General features: G+C 48.1%; 1 protein-coding gene across 1 annotated transcript; it reads right to left on the bottom strand.

Moving 5' to 3' along the window:
* Positions 7,746 to 10,200, bottom strand: CCDC185 (coiled-coil domain containing 185). The gene is given in 2 exon segments (XM_003130574.4): positions 7,746 to 9,869; positions 9,872 to 10,200. Coding segments are annotated over 2 exon segments (1,842 nt in total). The 5' UTR covers positions 10,032 to 10,200; the 3' UTR covers positions 7,746 to 8,187.

The following is a 14,069-nucleotide window of genomic DNA, read 5'->3' as shown; positions in this document are numbered from 1 at the left end:
GCTGCTCAGGGATGGGAGAGACGGCTGAAGAGGGGCTGGCATTGGTGTTGAGTCTTCAGGAAATCTCTGAAGTTTCCCAGCCTTTATCTTTGCTTCTCCATCTGCCAAGAAACCACTCTCTTGCCAATTCCTGTGGCTGGTTCTTTTTTTTTTTAATGTTTAGACTTTTTTTTTTTTTTTTTTTTTTTTGGTCTTCCTGTCTTTTCTAGGGCTGCACCTGTGGCATATGGAGGTTCCCAGGCTAGGGTTCTAATTGGAGCTGTAGCCGCCAGCCTACACCAGAGCCACAGCAATGCCAGATCCGAACCGCATCTGCAACCTACACCACAGCTCACGGCCATGCCAGATCCTTAACCCACTGAGCAAGGCCAGGGATCAACCCTGCAACCTCATGATTCCTAGTCAGATTCATTAATGACTGAGCCATGACGGGAACTCTAAGACCTTATTTTTTAGAGTGGTTTTAGGTTCATAGCAAAATTTAGGGGACAGTAAAAAGATTGCCCCGTCCCCACACATGAACAGGCATTCCCATTATCAACATCCCCCACAAGGATGGTACACTTGTTACAACTGATGAATTGACACATCATCATCATCCCATAAAGTCCATAGTTGACATTAGGTTTCACTCTGGGTTGTGCATTCAGTGGATTGGATAGCTGGTTTATTTTATTTTATTTTATTTTATTTTATTTTATTTTATTTTATTTTATTTTATTTGCTTTTTAGGGCCACACTCATGGCATATGGAGGTTCCCAAATAGAGGTCCAATTGGAGCTGCAGCTGCCAGCCTACGCCACAGCCACAGCAACAGCAACACGGATCCTTAACCCACTGAGCAAGGTTAGATTAGATCTGCATCCTCATGGTTCCTAGTCAGATTCATTTCGACTGAGCCACGATGGGAACTCCTCTTTTCATTCTTTAGCTCTCATTTCAAATGTCACCCTCTTGAGCCTAAGCCATTCATCCATGGATGAATAGCTAAACAAAACGTGGTGTGTCCATAGAATGGAATATTATCCAGCCTTAAAAATGAGGGAAATCCTGGTGTTTCTTCTGTGGTACAGTGAGTGAAGCATCTGATGGCCGTGGCTCAGGTTGCTGTGGAGGCGCAAGTTCAATCCCCAGCCCAGCGCAGTGGGTTAAAGGATCCAACTGGTTGCTATGACTGTGGCATAGGTTGTACCTATGGCTTGGATCCAATCCCTGCCCTGGGAACTTTCATATGCTATGGGTGTGGCCATTAAAAAAAAGAGGGAAATTCTGACACCTGCTTCAGCACAGATAAATCTTGAGGCATTAAATTATGTGAACTAAGCCAGTCACAAAAAGACAAATATTATATGATTGTTACTTATATGAAATATTAAGAATAGTCAAATTCATAGGCAAAAGCACAATGGTAGTTGTTGGGGGCTGAGGGAGAGGGAGGAATGGGGAGTTAGTGGGAATGGGAAGGGAATTTAGGTTTGAGATAATGAAAAAATCTCTAGAGATGGAAGGTAACAACAGTTGCACAGCAAGGTGAATGTGCTCCATGCCACTAAACTACACACTAAACTACAATTGACAAAATACAATTGTCAATTATATGTTATGTGCATTTTTTCAGTAATAGAAAAAATAATTGCAAGTCGCCAGTGAGAAAACATTTACCTCCTTGGAGAGGTCTTCCCTGGGCATCAGGTCTGGAGAAGGCTCCCCGCCTCGGTTACTTGGTGCTTTTGGCGTCATCACCTTGGTTATTTCCTGCATGTCACTCACCACAATACAAAATTATTGTACTTGTTTCCCTGGAAGCTTCAGGAGGACAGAGATCAGAGATCTTGTCTGGTTTGTTCACAGCTGTATCATGCTGCATGTGCCATACTGGGAGCTTAGTATGGGGTGTGCATGCTTTATTTTTTTGTCTTTTTAGGGCCGTACTTGTGCATATGGAGGTTCCCAGGCTAGGGGTCTAATCAGAGCTGTTGCTGCTGGCCTACGCCAGAGCCACAGCAATGCAGGATCCGAGCTGCATCAGTGACCTACACCACAGCTCACAGTAATGCTGGATTGAACCTGCAACCTCATGGTTCCTAGTCAGATTCATTTCTGCTGTGCCACGACAGGAACTCCTGAATGCTTTAAAAATTTTTTTTTCCTTTTTTTTTAGGGCTGCACCTGTGGCGTATGGAGGTTCCCAGGCTAGGGGTCAAATTGGAGCTGCAGCTGCCAGCCTATACCACAGCCACAGCAACACCCGGTCCTTAACCCACTGAGCGAGGCCAGGGATCGCACCCTCATCCGCATGGATAGTAGTCGGATTCGTTTCTGCTGCACCACAATGGAAACTCCCTCTGAACCTATTTTGAAACAGCCATGGAAAGATCTAGAACTGGTTTAAGTCCAAGTAAGAGTGATGATTCTCTGCTTGCAAAATCCTAGCCATTGCTGCTAGAATAGCGGGCATTTTCCCCATGAACCTGGCTTGGCAGACATGCCTTCAATAGCACAAAGGAAAACTCAGATTTTAAAAAAATAAATTTTGACCTAATTTCCAATTTACCGGGAAGTTACAAGACTAGTACCAAGAAGTTCACTCAGAGACAGGCAAACCTCAGGGATATGGCAGATTCTGTTCCAGACCACTGCAATGAATATCATAGGAAAAAAGAACATCATAAAAAAGTGAGCCACTCTAATTTTTTTGTCTCCTAGTGTGTGTAAAAGTTAGGTTTATATCATGCTGTAGTCTCTTAAGGGTGCAATAGCAGGTGTGAAAAAGTGTATATAACTTAATTAAAATTGTTTTTAAAAAGTTCTCACCATCACCTGAGACATCACAACTTTTTTTTTTACAAATAGTAACACTAAAAATCACTGATCACAAATATAATAATAATGAAAATGTTTGAAATATAATGAGAATTACCAAAATGTGGAGTTCCCATTGTGGTTCAGCAGGTTAAGAACCCAATATTGCGTCCATGAAGATGCAGGTTCAGTCCCTGGCCTCGCTCAGGGGGTTAAAGATCTGGTGTTGCCATGAGCTGTGGAGTAGGTTGAAGATGCAGCTTGGATCCTGTGATGCTGTGGCTGTGGTGTTGGCCAGCGGCTACAGCTCCAATTTGACCCCTAGCCTGGGAACTTCCATGTGCTGCAGGTGCATCCAGTTAAAAAAAAAAAGTAAATAAAATAATTACCAAAATGTGACACAGTTGAAGTGAACAAATGACATTAGAAAAATAGTGATAGTGTCGATATACTTGCTTGGTCAAACCTTCAATTTGTAAACACAGCAAAATCTGCCAAGTGCAATAAAGCCTGTACCCCCAAGTGGTAACATTCCTACTTCATTTGCTTTATCATTTTCTCTCTCACCACCTGTACTGAGACATGGCAAGATTGATATAATACTATTCCCTGATCTACAGACTATTCAGTTGTCACCAGTTGTTCCAGGAAGTCCTTTGTAGCAAAAGAAAACCCAGGACTATAAGTTTGGTTGCTGTATCCCTTTAGTCTGCTTTAATTTTGACTTTTTTTTTTCATCCTACAGGCCACTTTTGTTGTAGAATGACCCCTCCTTTGTGTTTTTTGTCTGATTTTCCTTGTGATCGCATTCCTGTGCTCTGGGTGGTAGCACCATATTGGTGGTGCTATATTCTTCTCAGGACATGGGGAGGGTTGCTGACCCTTTGTTTCATTACCAGTGATGCTAGCTTTGATCCTTTGGTTAAGGTAATGGGCCATTTTTCTTCACCGTAAAGTGACTTTACTTTCCCTTCTGTAAATTTACTTTGTAATTGGAGTTCCCTGATGGCCCAGTGGGTTAAGGATCTGGCATCAACATTGCAGCAGCTTGGGTTGCTGCTGTGGCGTGGGTTCAGTCACTGATCTAGGAACTTCTGTATGCTGTGAGCTTAGCCAAAAAAAAAAAAAAGGCTAAGAACAAGTATTAAAATTGGAGTTCCCTGGTGGCTCAGTGGGTTACGGATCTGGCATTGTTACTTCTGTGGCTTGGGGTGCTGCTGTGGTATGGGTTCAATCCCTGGCCTGGGAACTTCCATATGTGTTAGGCACGACTAAAAAAACCCACATAAAATTTAAAAAATAAAGTTATTTTGTAATTAATAAGAATCTTGTGGGGAGATACTTTGAGATGGTCTATATACTCCTTCAAATTTAGCCTGCCTCTTTTAGCATCCATTGATGATTCTGGCCTGAATCTGTTATTATGATCATGGTTGCTGGATGCTGCTTTTCTAAATCCATTGTTCTTTTTATATTTATTTATGGGCTTTCTACTATAAGGAAGAATTTCCTTGCTTATTATCTGTCTGTCCATCTATTTATCTAAGTTTTTTATTTTATTTTATTTTTTTGTCTTTTTGCCTTTTTCTTGAGCTGCTCCTGCGGCATATGGAGGTTCCCAGGCTAGGGGTCCAATTGGAGCTGTAGCCACCAGCCTACGCCAGAGCCACAGCAATGCCAGATCCGAGCCGTGTCTGCGACTTACACCACAGCTCACGGCAACACCAGATCCTTAACCCACTGAGCAAGGCCAGGGATCGAACCCAAAACCTCATAGTTCCTAGTCAGCTTCGTTAACCACTGCGCCATGATGGGAACTCCACTATCTCAGTTTTGTAAAACAAAGCAGCAGTCATGTTAACCAAAAAGCCAGATGTATGACAGATGAATTTATTAGGAAGATGTAGTACATATAAACAATGGATTACTACTCAGGCATAAAAAAAGAACAAAACAATGCCACTCACAGCAACATGGATGCATCTAGAGATTCTCATACTAAGTGAAGTAAGTCAAAAAAAGAAAGACAGGAGTTCCCGTCGTGGCTCAGTGGTTAATGAACCCGACTAGTATAAGGATGTGGTTTGGATCCCTGGCCTTACTCAGTAGGTTAAGGATCCCTCGTTGCTGTGGCTGTGGTGTAGGCCAGCAGCTATAGCTCTGATTTGACCCCTGGCCTGGGAGCCTCCATATGCCATGGATGCGGCTCTAAAGAGACAAAAGACAAAAAGAAAAAGAAAAAAGGCAAATACCATATGATATCACCTATATGTGGAATCTAAAATATGACAAACAAACCTATCTACAGAACAGAAACAGACTCACAGACATAGAGAACAGACTTGTGGTTGATAAGCGGAGGGGGGAGGAAGTGGGGACGAACTGAGAGTTTGGGGCTGGTATATGGAAACTTTTTTTTTTTTTTTTTTTTTTTTTTTTTGGTCTTTTTGCCATTTCTAGGGCCGCTCCCGTGGCATATGGAGGTTCCCAGGCTAGGGGTCAAATTGGAGCTGTACACCAGAGCCACAGCAACTCGGGATCCGAGCCGTGTCTGTAACCTACACCACAGCTCACGGCAGTGCCGGATCCCCAACCCACTGAGCGAGGCCAGGGATCGAACCCGCAACCTCATGGTTCCTAGTCGGATTCATTAACCACTGAGCCACGATGGGAGCTCCTGGAAACTATTATATTTAGAATAGATAAGCACTGAGGTCCTACTCTATAGCACAGGGAACTATAGTCAATCTCTTGTGATAGAACATGATGGAAGATAATATGAGAAAAAGAATGTATATGTATGTATGACTGGGTCACTTTGCTGTACAGCAGAAATTGACACAACATTGTAACTCAACAATACTTTAATTTTAAAAATTAAAACAAGAATTAAAAATAAAAAGCCCAGAGTTCCCATCGTGGCTCAGCAGAAATGAATCTGACTAGTGTCCATGAGGACATAGGTTCAATCCCTGGCCTCACTTGATAGGTTAAGATCTGGTGTTGCAGTGAGCTGTGGTATAGGTTGCTGATGCAGCTCGGATCTGGCATTGCTGTGGCTGTGCTGTAGGGTGGCTGCTACAGCTCTGATTCAACCCCTAGCCTGGGAAACTCCATATGCTGCAGGTGCGGCCTTAAAAAGACCCAAAAAATAAATAAATAAATAAATAAAAAGCCGCATGTATTTCTGCAGCCGGTGTTCTTCCTTGAGCCCTCACCGAGCGAGTGTAAACGTGTCCAGGCGGGTCTGGTGAGCTGGGGGCCGGCAGGAGGAGTCAGTTCTGAAGAGCTGGACAGCATTGGAGCCGAGCAGGGTAGGGGTTTGTGCTGCCCTCTGATGAGGGGCAGGGAGTGGAGGGGAGCAGGCAGGGGTTGGAGGAACTGTCTAGCAAGAGACACTCTGAGTCTAAAAACGTAAGTGGCAGGGTGTGCGTTCCTATGACAAAGTAGGGCTAAAGCAGGGGGCGGGGAGTTTAACACACTGGGCCCAGAGCACCCTGTGTGGTGGAACCGTACCACTTAGCGGCCGTGGCAGACAAGGACACGGGGGTCTCACTGGGGCAGTACCAGTGACCATCACATGGACTTTCAGGAGGGCAGGGGCAGGACAGAGGCAGAATGTGGCACATGGCATGGAAGTGGGGGAGGGGGATCTGCTCTGGGTACTTCCAGAGGCAACTTGGTGGGAATCCAGGATCTTACGTGAGCAGGTTAAGCCAAAGCCAATTAAAACTCGGGGTTGGGGGTTGGGATTCCTGTTGTGGCTCAGTAGACTGAACTAGTATCCATGAGGATGCGGGTTCAATCCCTGGCCAGGCTCAGTGAGTTAAGTATCCAGTGTTGCCGTGAGCTGTGGTGTAGGTGGCAGAAGTGGCTCGGATCTGGCGTTGCTGTGGCTGTGGTGTAGGCCTGCAGTGGTAGCTCCAGTTTGACCCCTAGCCTGGGAACTTCCATATGCCACAGGTGCAGCCCTAAAAAAAACAAAACAAAACAAAACCACACTAGGAAGACAAAAAGATTTTTCCAATGGGGCTTATTCTATTTCTTCCTCTTCTTCCTTTTCTTCCCTTTCTTCTTCCCCTTCTCCTTGTCCTTCTTTTGGAAGACAAATGTTATTTAAGGACTTTCTTGAAGAAAACTTTTAGAATCTTTTGATAGAGATTTTGAGATGGGATGGGTTAAATTCTACTTAGCTTCTGGCTCCTTATTTTTAAAATGTCATGTTCCTGAGTCATGCTTAGTCATTCATTCAGAGATTCAGAGCCTGGTTGGGTTAAACAGACACCTTGTGGGTAGACAGAATGACATCATACACCTCCTTCAGGAGACACAAAGGAGAAAGAGAGGGGAAGGGAAGGCTGCTAATAGAATTTTGTTCCAAAAGACTGGATGAGACTGACCAAAAAGAGGTGGGGGGAGATTCCAGCGAGCTCTTCATAGCATGGCTGCGGCAGTGGAGGCAAGCAGTAGTGCTAAAGGAATTATAAATACTCCCTAGGAACTCAGGGAGGGAAGGCCAAGGAAGTACAGCCTGGGAGGAATGACCCAAGGGAATAAAAGAATTCTGTGGTTTGTGAAAAACACTAGGTTAAATGTTGCTTTACTGCAGGACTTTTCAGAGCCTTTAAAATTTTCACATGCATTATAAATGCATGCAGTAGGCTGAATTCCATACACCTGTTTACAGAAATTCCTCTCCCCTGCATGGAAGAGATTTTTTTTTTTTTTTTTTTTTGGTCTTTTCTAGGGCCCCACAGATGGCATATGGAAATTCCCAGACTAGGGGTCTAATCCGAGCTGTAGCTGCCAGCCAATGCCACAGCAACGCGGAATCCGAGCCACATCTGCGACCTCCACCACAGCTCACGGCAAGGCGGGATCCTTAACCAATCCACTGAGCAAGGCCAGGGATCGAACCCACAACCTCTGGTTCCTAGTCGGATTCGTTAACCACTGCGCCATGACGGGAACTCCGGAGAGATTTCTTAGTGCCCTGTACTTCACACTTTTCCTTTTCATTAAGTTCTGGGACAGGAAAAGAAACTTATCTTGACACAGAACTGTATCCCCGCCCCCTGTAGATTTTTCTTTGGTTCCTCCAAGATGTGTTTGGTGTCCTTCTAAGATTACTTGAGAGCTAAACGAATATTTGCTATTTAAATCCAAATATACCAAGGCAAGTAATTTTCTTAAAATTCCTGAATTTCTCTCCCAACCCTCTCAACTATCCAAATGAATCGATCAACCAGTTCACGAGAGGAAAGTGCAGCTATTTTATATACTTTTTAAAAACCAGTGCTCAATTCTAATCAGATTATAAAATGAATCTCACTGCCACGTCTCTTTCTAGCCACCTGGGCTGGGGGCTCTTCGTCGTCGGGTTCTCAGTAGCCCCCTCTCTGCTGCCCAGCTCGTTCCTGGGCCCCCCGGGCCGCCCGATCAAAGCAGCTGCTGGCAGGTGCTCTCGCGTTGTCTGTCCCGGCGGCCCTGGAGATCTTTTGGAATCCCTCGGAAGGTGCATCTTTCTCTCGCGAGATCTGCTCGATCCTCCGCTCCTTTTTCCTCATGGCTTCCTTGATGCCATCCACGTGACTCTTTTCCTCCTTCTCGGCTTTCAGCTTCAGGATGTGATGAGTGTTCTCCCGCAGGATGCTGAGCTCCCGAGGGTGCTGTGCCTTGTCGCTGATGTTCTTGTGGACCTTACTTCTGGTCTGCAGGATCTTCTGTTTCGCAAGCTCCACAAGCAGCCGCTTGTGCTCCTTCCTCTGCTCCTCGGACTCCCCCGGGCGCCATTTGACCTGCTGGAACTGTGCGTCCTCCTTCTGGACCTTCTCCTTGGGCTCTCGGTGATGCGCTTTAATCACGCCCTGGGGGATCTCTTGGGACCACTGAAAACTCTGCTCAAGGGACAGCTTCCGGAGGAGCTCCTCAGCCTTGGCCTGGCAGTCCATGAGGACCTTGCGGGCCTGGTAATTAACTAGAGAGCTAAGATTGGTCTCCTGGACCTTTTTCTGGCCCTCAGTGGTGTGCGTGTGCTTCTTTTGAAAGGCCTGCACTGGCCTCTTCTGAAGCTGCAGGCGGCTGTTCTGCTCCCGCAGGTCGTGCAGCATCCTCTCCTGCTCTTGCAGGCGCTGGACCTCGCACTGCTTCCCATGCTCCATCTCTGTCTCAGAGGGGGCCCTCTCCAGCGTCTCCTGGCGCCGGTTCTCCGAGTCCTCCAGCTGCCCCTTCCACCCGCTCTCCTGCTGCGTCGTGATCTTCGCTTGTCTGTCCCGCCGTCGGACACGCTGCTCCTTCTCCTGCTGCCACTGCTCCTGGCTCTGCTGCAGTAGCAGCTGGCGCTCCCTCTCCAGGGTCAACTGGACCTTCTGGTCTGAGCGCTTCAGCTCCTCCCAGGCTACAGCCGCCTGCTGCTGCAGCTCCCGCATCCTCTGGGCCTTCTTGAGCCGGCTCAGCACGAGGGCTATAATCTTCTGGTCCCTGGAGGACATTACTGCCTCTTCTAGCTTGTTTTGGAGGATCTGGGTGTGCTGGCTCTGCACCCCCTTGCTGGAGAGGGAGTACTGGCTGGCTAATGACGCCACCGTTTCATTGCTGTGTCTTTTCTGGATGTACGCGCAAGCTGACTGCGTCCCCAACTCTCTGGAGGCAACAGAAGACTTCTCCGTGTGAACTGAGGAGAGAGACCAGCGACCTAGACCTCTGCAGACCCGCGCTGCCCACTGGTCTCCGCTGGGCACCTCTTCTACCCGGGAAGTTCCACGCGGGGGAGTGTAAGCTCCGTGCGGGTAAGGTGGGGGCGAATCTCCCCGGGCGGGAGGGCAGTGCTGGCAAGAGGGCTGCTGCTGCCAGGCCGGGTTGTGCGGGCTGCCTCCCTGTGCCTGGAGCTTGGTCCTTGCCTCCCCCCACGCATCTTCCAGGAGCCGGCTGCGCGGCCGGTGCTTCTTGGCGCGGTCCGGCGGCCTCCGGGCTACGTCGGTCAGGCTGCAGCTTTCCCGCGGGGAGTCGGGGTACCGGCACCGGCTGGGGGTGGGTGAGCAGGGCGGGTACAGCCAGGGCGCCGCGGCTCGCTCCCCTCGCCGGGAGTCATGGCCCAGGAGCACAGGTCCGGTTCCGTCTGCGGCCCCAGCCCGCCCAGCCGCGCGGAGGATGCGCGATCTTCGCGGGGCGGCGGGGGCTCCCAGAGGTCTGGGTAGGGCCGAGGGGAGAAGTGGCCCAAGCCCTCCATGCTCCTTCCCCGGGCGCCCAGCGTCTGAGCGAAGGTCCCCGGGCCTTGCGGGGGAGCTGCGGAGACCCGTCCCGCCCCGGATCCCTGGGGTCCAGGCCACCTGTGACGCTCTGGCCACTTCACAATGCGCCTGGAGCCACCTGGTCGCTGCAGCCCTCAGCCCTCGCCCACTCGGGCCCTCCTAGCATCCCGCGCGCCCAGGGGGAAGGGGAGGGGGGTGCAGGGCAGGAGGATGAAGGGGGCTGAGGGAAGTCGGGGTAAATCTTAAGGCTGAGGGTGCCTAGTGAACCCCCACCAAGCTGGGGTTTGCGGGCAGGAATTTGTACACCTTAAAGTGGAAGAATTTTAAAAGAACCCAGCTGATGGGCATTAACCCCAGAGTAGAATGCGATGGGGAGGGTCAAGGTGAAGCTAGGGAGAGCTGGGGGTGGGCAGTCCTGAGTCACCCTTAGCCCCAGGCTCCTACATCTGTGCACCTCTGCAGTGTAGGCAAATGAAACGGCCATGGATGTGTATTAATTCACTGCAGCACCCTTTTGCCCTTTTAAGTGAGCAAGCCCAAAGTGTGCTTTAATGTTTCCTTTTTAAAACTTTTAGAAGGTGGTGGGGGGGAACCCTAATCTGATTTTCCCTAATGTGGCAATCACTGCTTTTGTCAAAATAGGAATGTTAGGTGCCCAATTCTGAAATAGCAACAGGGAACACCATGCTGAAATCACATTGTTGTTGTTTCCTTTTTCTCCAGTTTTGGGAAATGACTTTTTCTTTCTGAGGCACCCTGGGCTAATGGGAAAAGTGTTGGATTTGATCAGTCAAACCTGAGCTTGAATCACCTCTGCCACTCGCCACCTGTGTGGTCTTGGGCACGTTTCCTAACTTTCCTGACCTTCAGATTCTGGAATAGTGGACTGGAAGAGGGGCTGTGACAATACCAGCACTGCAGCGCTGTCGTGAGGGTCCCGTGAAATTATGTATCAAGAGCTTAGCACCTTAATGCATTCAATAAATATTCTTTAGATGTCCTTCTAGCCTTCAGTTAGAAATTATAAGATTTATCATATGGGTTTACAAACGTTTCTACGGATTCCTAGCTTAAGAAAAGTGGAATTAGGAGTTCCTGTTGTGGCTCATTGGTTAACGAACCCGAATAATATCCTTGAGGATGCGGGTTAAATCCCTGGCCTCACTCAGTGGTTTAAGGATCCGGTGTTGCCGTGAGCTGTGGTGTAGGTTGAAAACTTGACTTGGATCCCAAGTTGCTGTGGTGTAGGCTGGCAGCTACAGCTCCCATTTAACCCCTAGCCTGGGAACCTCCATATGCCATGGGTGCCCCCCCCAAAAAACAATTAATGGCTTCCTAAAACAGTTTAGATGTTAGGGAAAGGCCACATCCAGACTCTACCTTGTTCATCCTGGAGTGTGGAGCATGGCTAAGTCACTTCCTTTCTCTGTGATGAAGTAAGGAAACAGTTCTGGGTAACATTCTCCAAATATGGTCACTCCTTAAAGAAGAAAAATAAGCATTTGCTCATCCCAGTCCTCTTCACATCTCCCTGAAGTTTCACAGAGATTAGGCAAGTCCAGTAGAATTGATAACATTTCCTTAAAATAAATCTGGGAGTTCCCTTGTGGTACAGCAGGTTAGGGACCTGATGTCGCTGCATTGGCTTGGGTTGCTGCTATAGTATGGGTTTGATCCTGGCCTAGGAACTTTAATATGCCTCGGGGTACAGCCAAAAAAAACCTGAGACTTGGCCGTATTAACTGATTACTGCAAAGGTCAGTGGTGGGTGGGACTTTTGACTTCAGGTTCACTTGTCTTTCTGTGATATCATGCTGCCTCTCAGGAAACAGACTTTGAATTGAGACATGCAGTATGGACCAAACGTTTGGGCTCTCGCTCAGTTTTTATGTTGAAGGCCCCAACCCTAGTGTGATGGGACTTTCGGGTGGGGCCTTTAAGAGGTAATTCTGTTACGAGGAGGTCATGAAGGCGGGGCCTCCATGACAGGGTGAGAGGCAGGGACCAGAACTTCCGCTGGCTGTCACGTGAGAACAGGGACAGAAGGTGGCTGTCTGTCAGCCAGGAAGTGGGCCCTCACCAAGAATTGAATGTCCTGGCATCTTTATCTAGCACCTCCCAGCCTCCAGGACGATGAGAGATAAATGAGTGTTGTTTAATTCACCCAGTCTATGGTGTTTTGTTAGAGCAGCCTGAGCTAAGATGACATGCTTTCAAAAAAGTTATGATCAAGTGTACATACATCTGAGGGTCATGATAGCCATGGCCTTGAAGCCACGGGTAGCAGCCTTGACCAGAGCTAGGGAGGTCTCCCCAGGAGCCCACTCTGCCTGGAGGGATCTCACATGCCGTCAGTAGCACGTCTAGAGCTGAGGGCTGGAAGTTGTTTCTACCCTAGATTTCTGTTGGCACCACTCAATACCAATTTCTCTAATGATTATTGGAGAAATCATTTGGTGATTACAATTTTTATTAGGAGGCAACTTCTACAAAAAAGAAAGCAAATTTGAAGTGGAATCGTTTGACTTTAAGTGAGGAACTATTTGGCCATGAGCTGAGTTGTGCTGATACCGAGTGCGGTGTTTCTCTGCGGATGCTTTGTAAGAACATGGTACCCATACCTCAACATGCGGCTCCGCCAGGACCAGACCCGTTCCTGTGACAGAGAAGCGGTGCTGTGTGGGTGAAGTTACAGCCACCTAAGAGCCAGGAGACCTGCCACCAGCCAGCTCTGCCACCTGCTGAGTCACCTGAAGTGGTCCTTTCACTTCCTATCTGGTGACTCTGGTGGTGTCCTCATTGCTGCAGGGGATGATCTGTAAGATCTTGTTCAGTCCCAAGTGCAACTAGAAAAAAGAGTTCAATCTAGTAAATCCTACAGCCTTCATTCTGTCGAACAAAAATGAGTTAATCCATGAAAAACGCTTACAGCAGTGCTTGGCATGTAGTTGCTGCCTCTGGAATTATCATTATCATTATTCCAAGAGCACTAAAACCAGAGCAGGGTAGGGCTGAAAACATAGTTTGGATGGAGTTCCCTGATGGTCTAAGGGTTAAGGACTTAACATTGACACTGCTATAGCTCATGTTACTGCTGTGGCTTGGGTTCGATCCCTGGCCCAGGAACTTCCGTGTGCTGTGGGCACAGCCAAAACAGACAAACAAACTAGAGTTTGGAGCAGAACCAGAGTCCCAGTTCAGAGCTCCTTGGCCTCTTTCTTCCCCCAGAGGTTCTCAGAATTCCTCATGGAACTGAGGATAGCTCACACACCTCTATTCATGATTGAACAGGGACCCAGTCTTTTTTTTTTTTTTTTTTTTGTCTTTTCTAGGGCTGCACCCTCAGCATATGGAGGTTTCCAGGCTAGGGATCTAATTGGAGCTGTAGCCACTGGCCTACGCCACAGCTACAGCAACGTGGGACCTGAGCTGCATCTGCAACCTACACCACAGCTCATGGCAACGCTGGATCCTTAACCCACTGAGTGAGGGCAGGGATCGAACCTGCATCCTCATGGTTCCCAGTCAGATTCATTAACCACCGAGCCATGACGGGAACTCCACAGGGACCCACTCTTAACTTCATGATGCCACAAACATTTATTGAAATCTGGGCCAGGATTAGAAAAGTAATTCAGAGCCCTTACCTGCAGTCTTATTAGGAGAAGCTCAGGTAACAGGTGTGATAAGTGGTTAAATAGAAAATGGAACAGGCATCCTAGAGGAGGGAGGGGTTAGTTCCTAAGGGTGGTTCATCCGGGTTGTTCATGATGGAAGCATTCATATAGCACAACGGTGCTGAGCCAGGGAAGGCAGCTAACATCTCACCAGACAGAGACGATAAGCAGGAGGACACACCAGGCTGAGGATGCTGCATGGCCACAGTGTGGAGCTTCAGAAATGCTGGGCATGTTGGGATCACATGTGGTTTGTGTAGCAGGGACTTTGAGGGGGGTGTGTGTGCGGTGCAGTGATGCCTGGTGACACCAGAGAGGTGGGCTGGACTCAGGTTCCAT

The sequence above is a fragment of the Sus scrofa genome, chromosome 10 (genome assembly GCF_000003025.6).
Source record: "Sus scrofa isolate TJ Tabasco breed Duroc chromosome 10, Sscrofa11.1, whole genome shotgun sequence".
Classification (NCBI taxonomy): Eukaryota; Metazoa; Chordata; class Mammalia; order Artiodactyla; family Suidae; genus Sus; species Sus scrofa.
The sequence above is the reverse complement of the archived record's forward strand: the minus strand, read 5'-3'. Positions and strand labels throughout refer to the sequence as shown.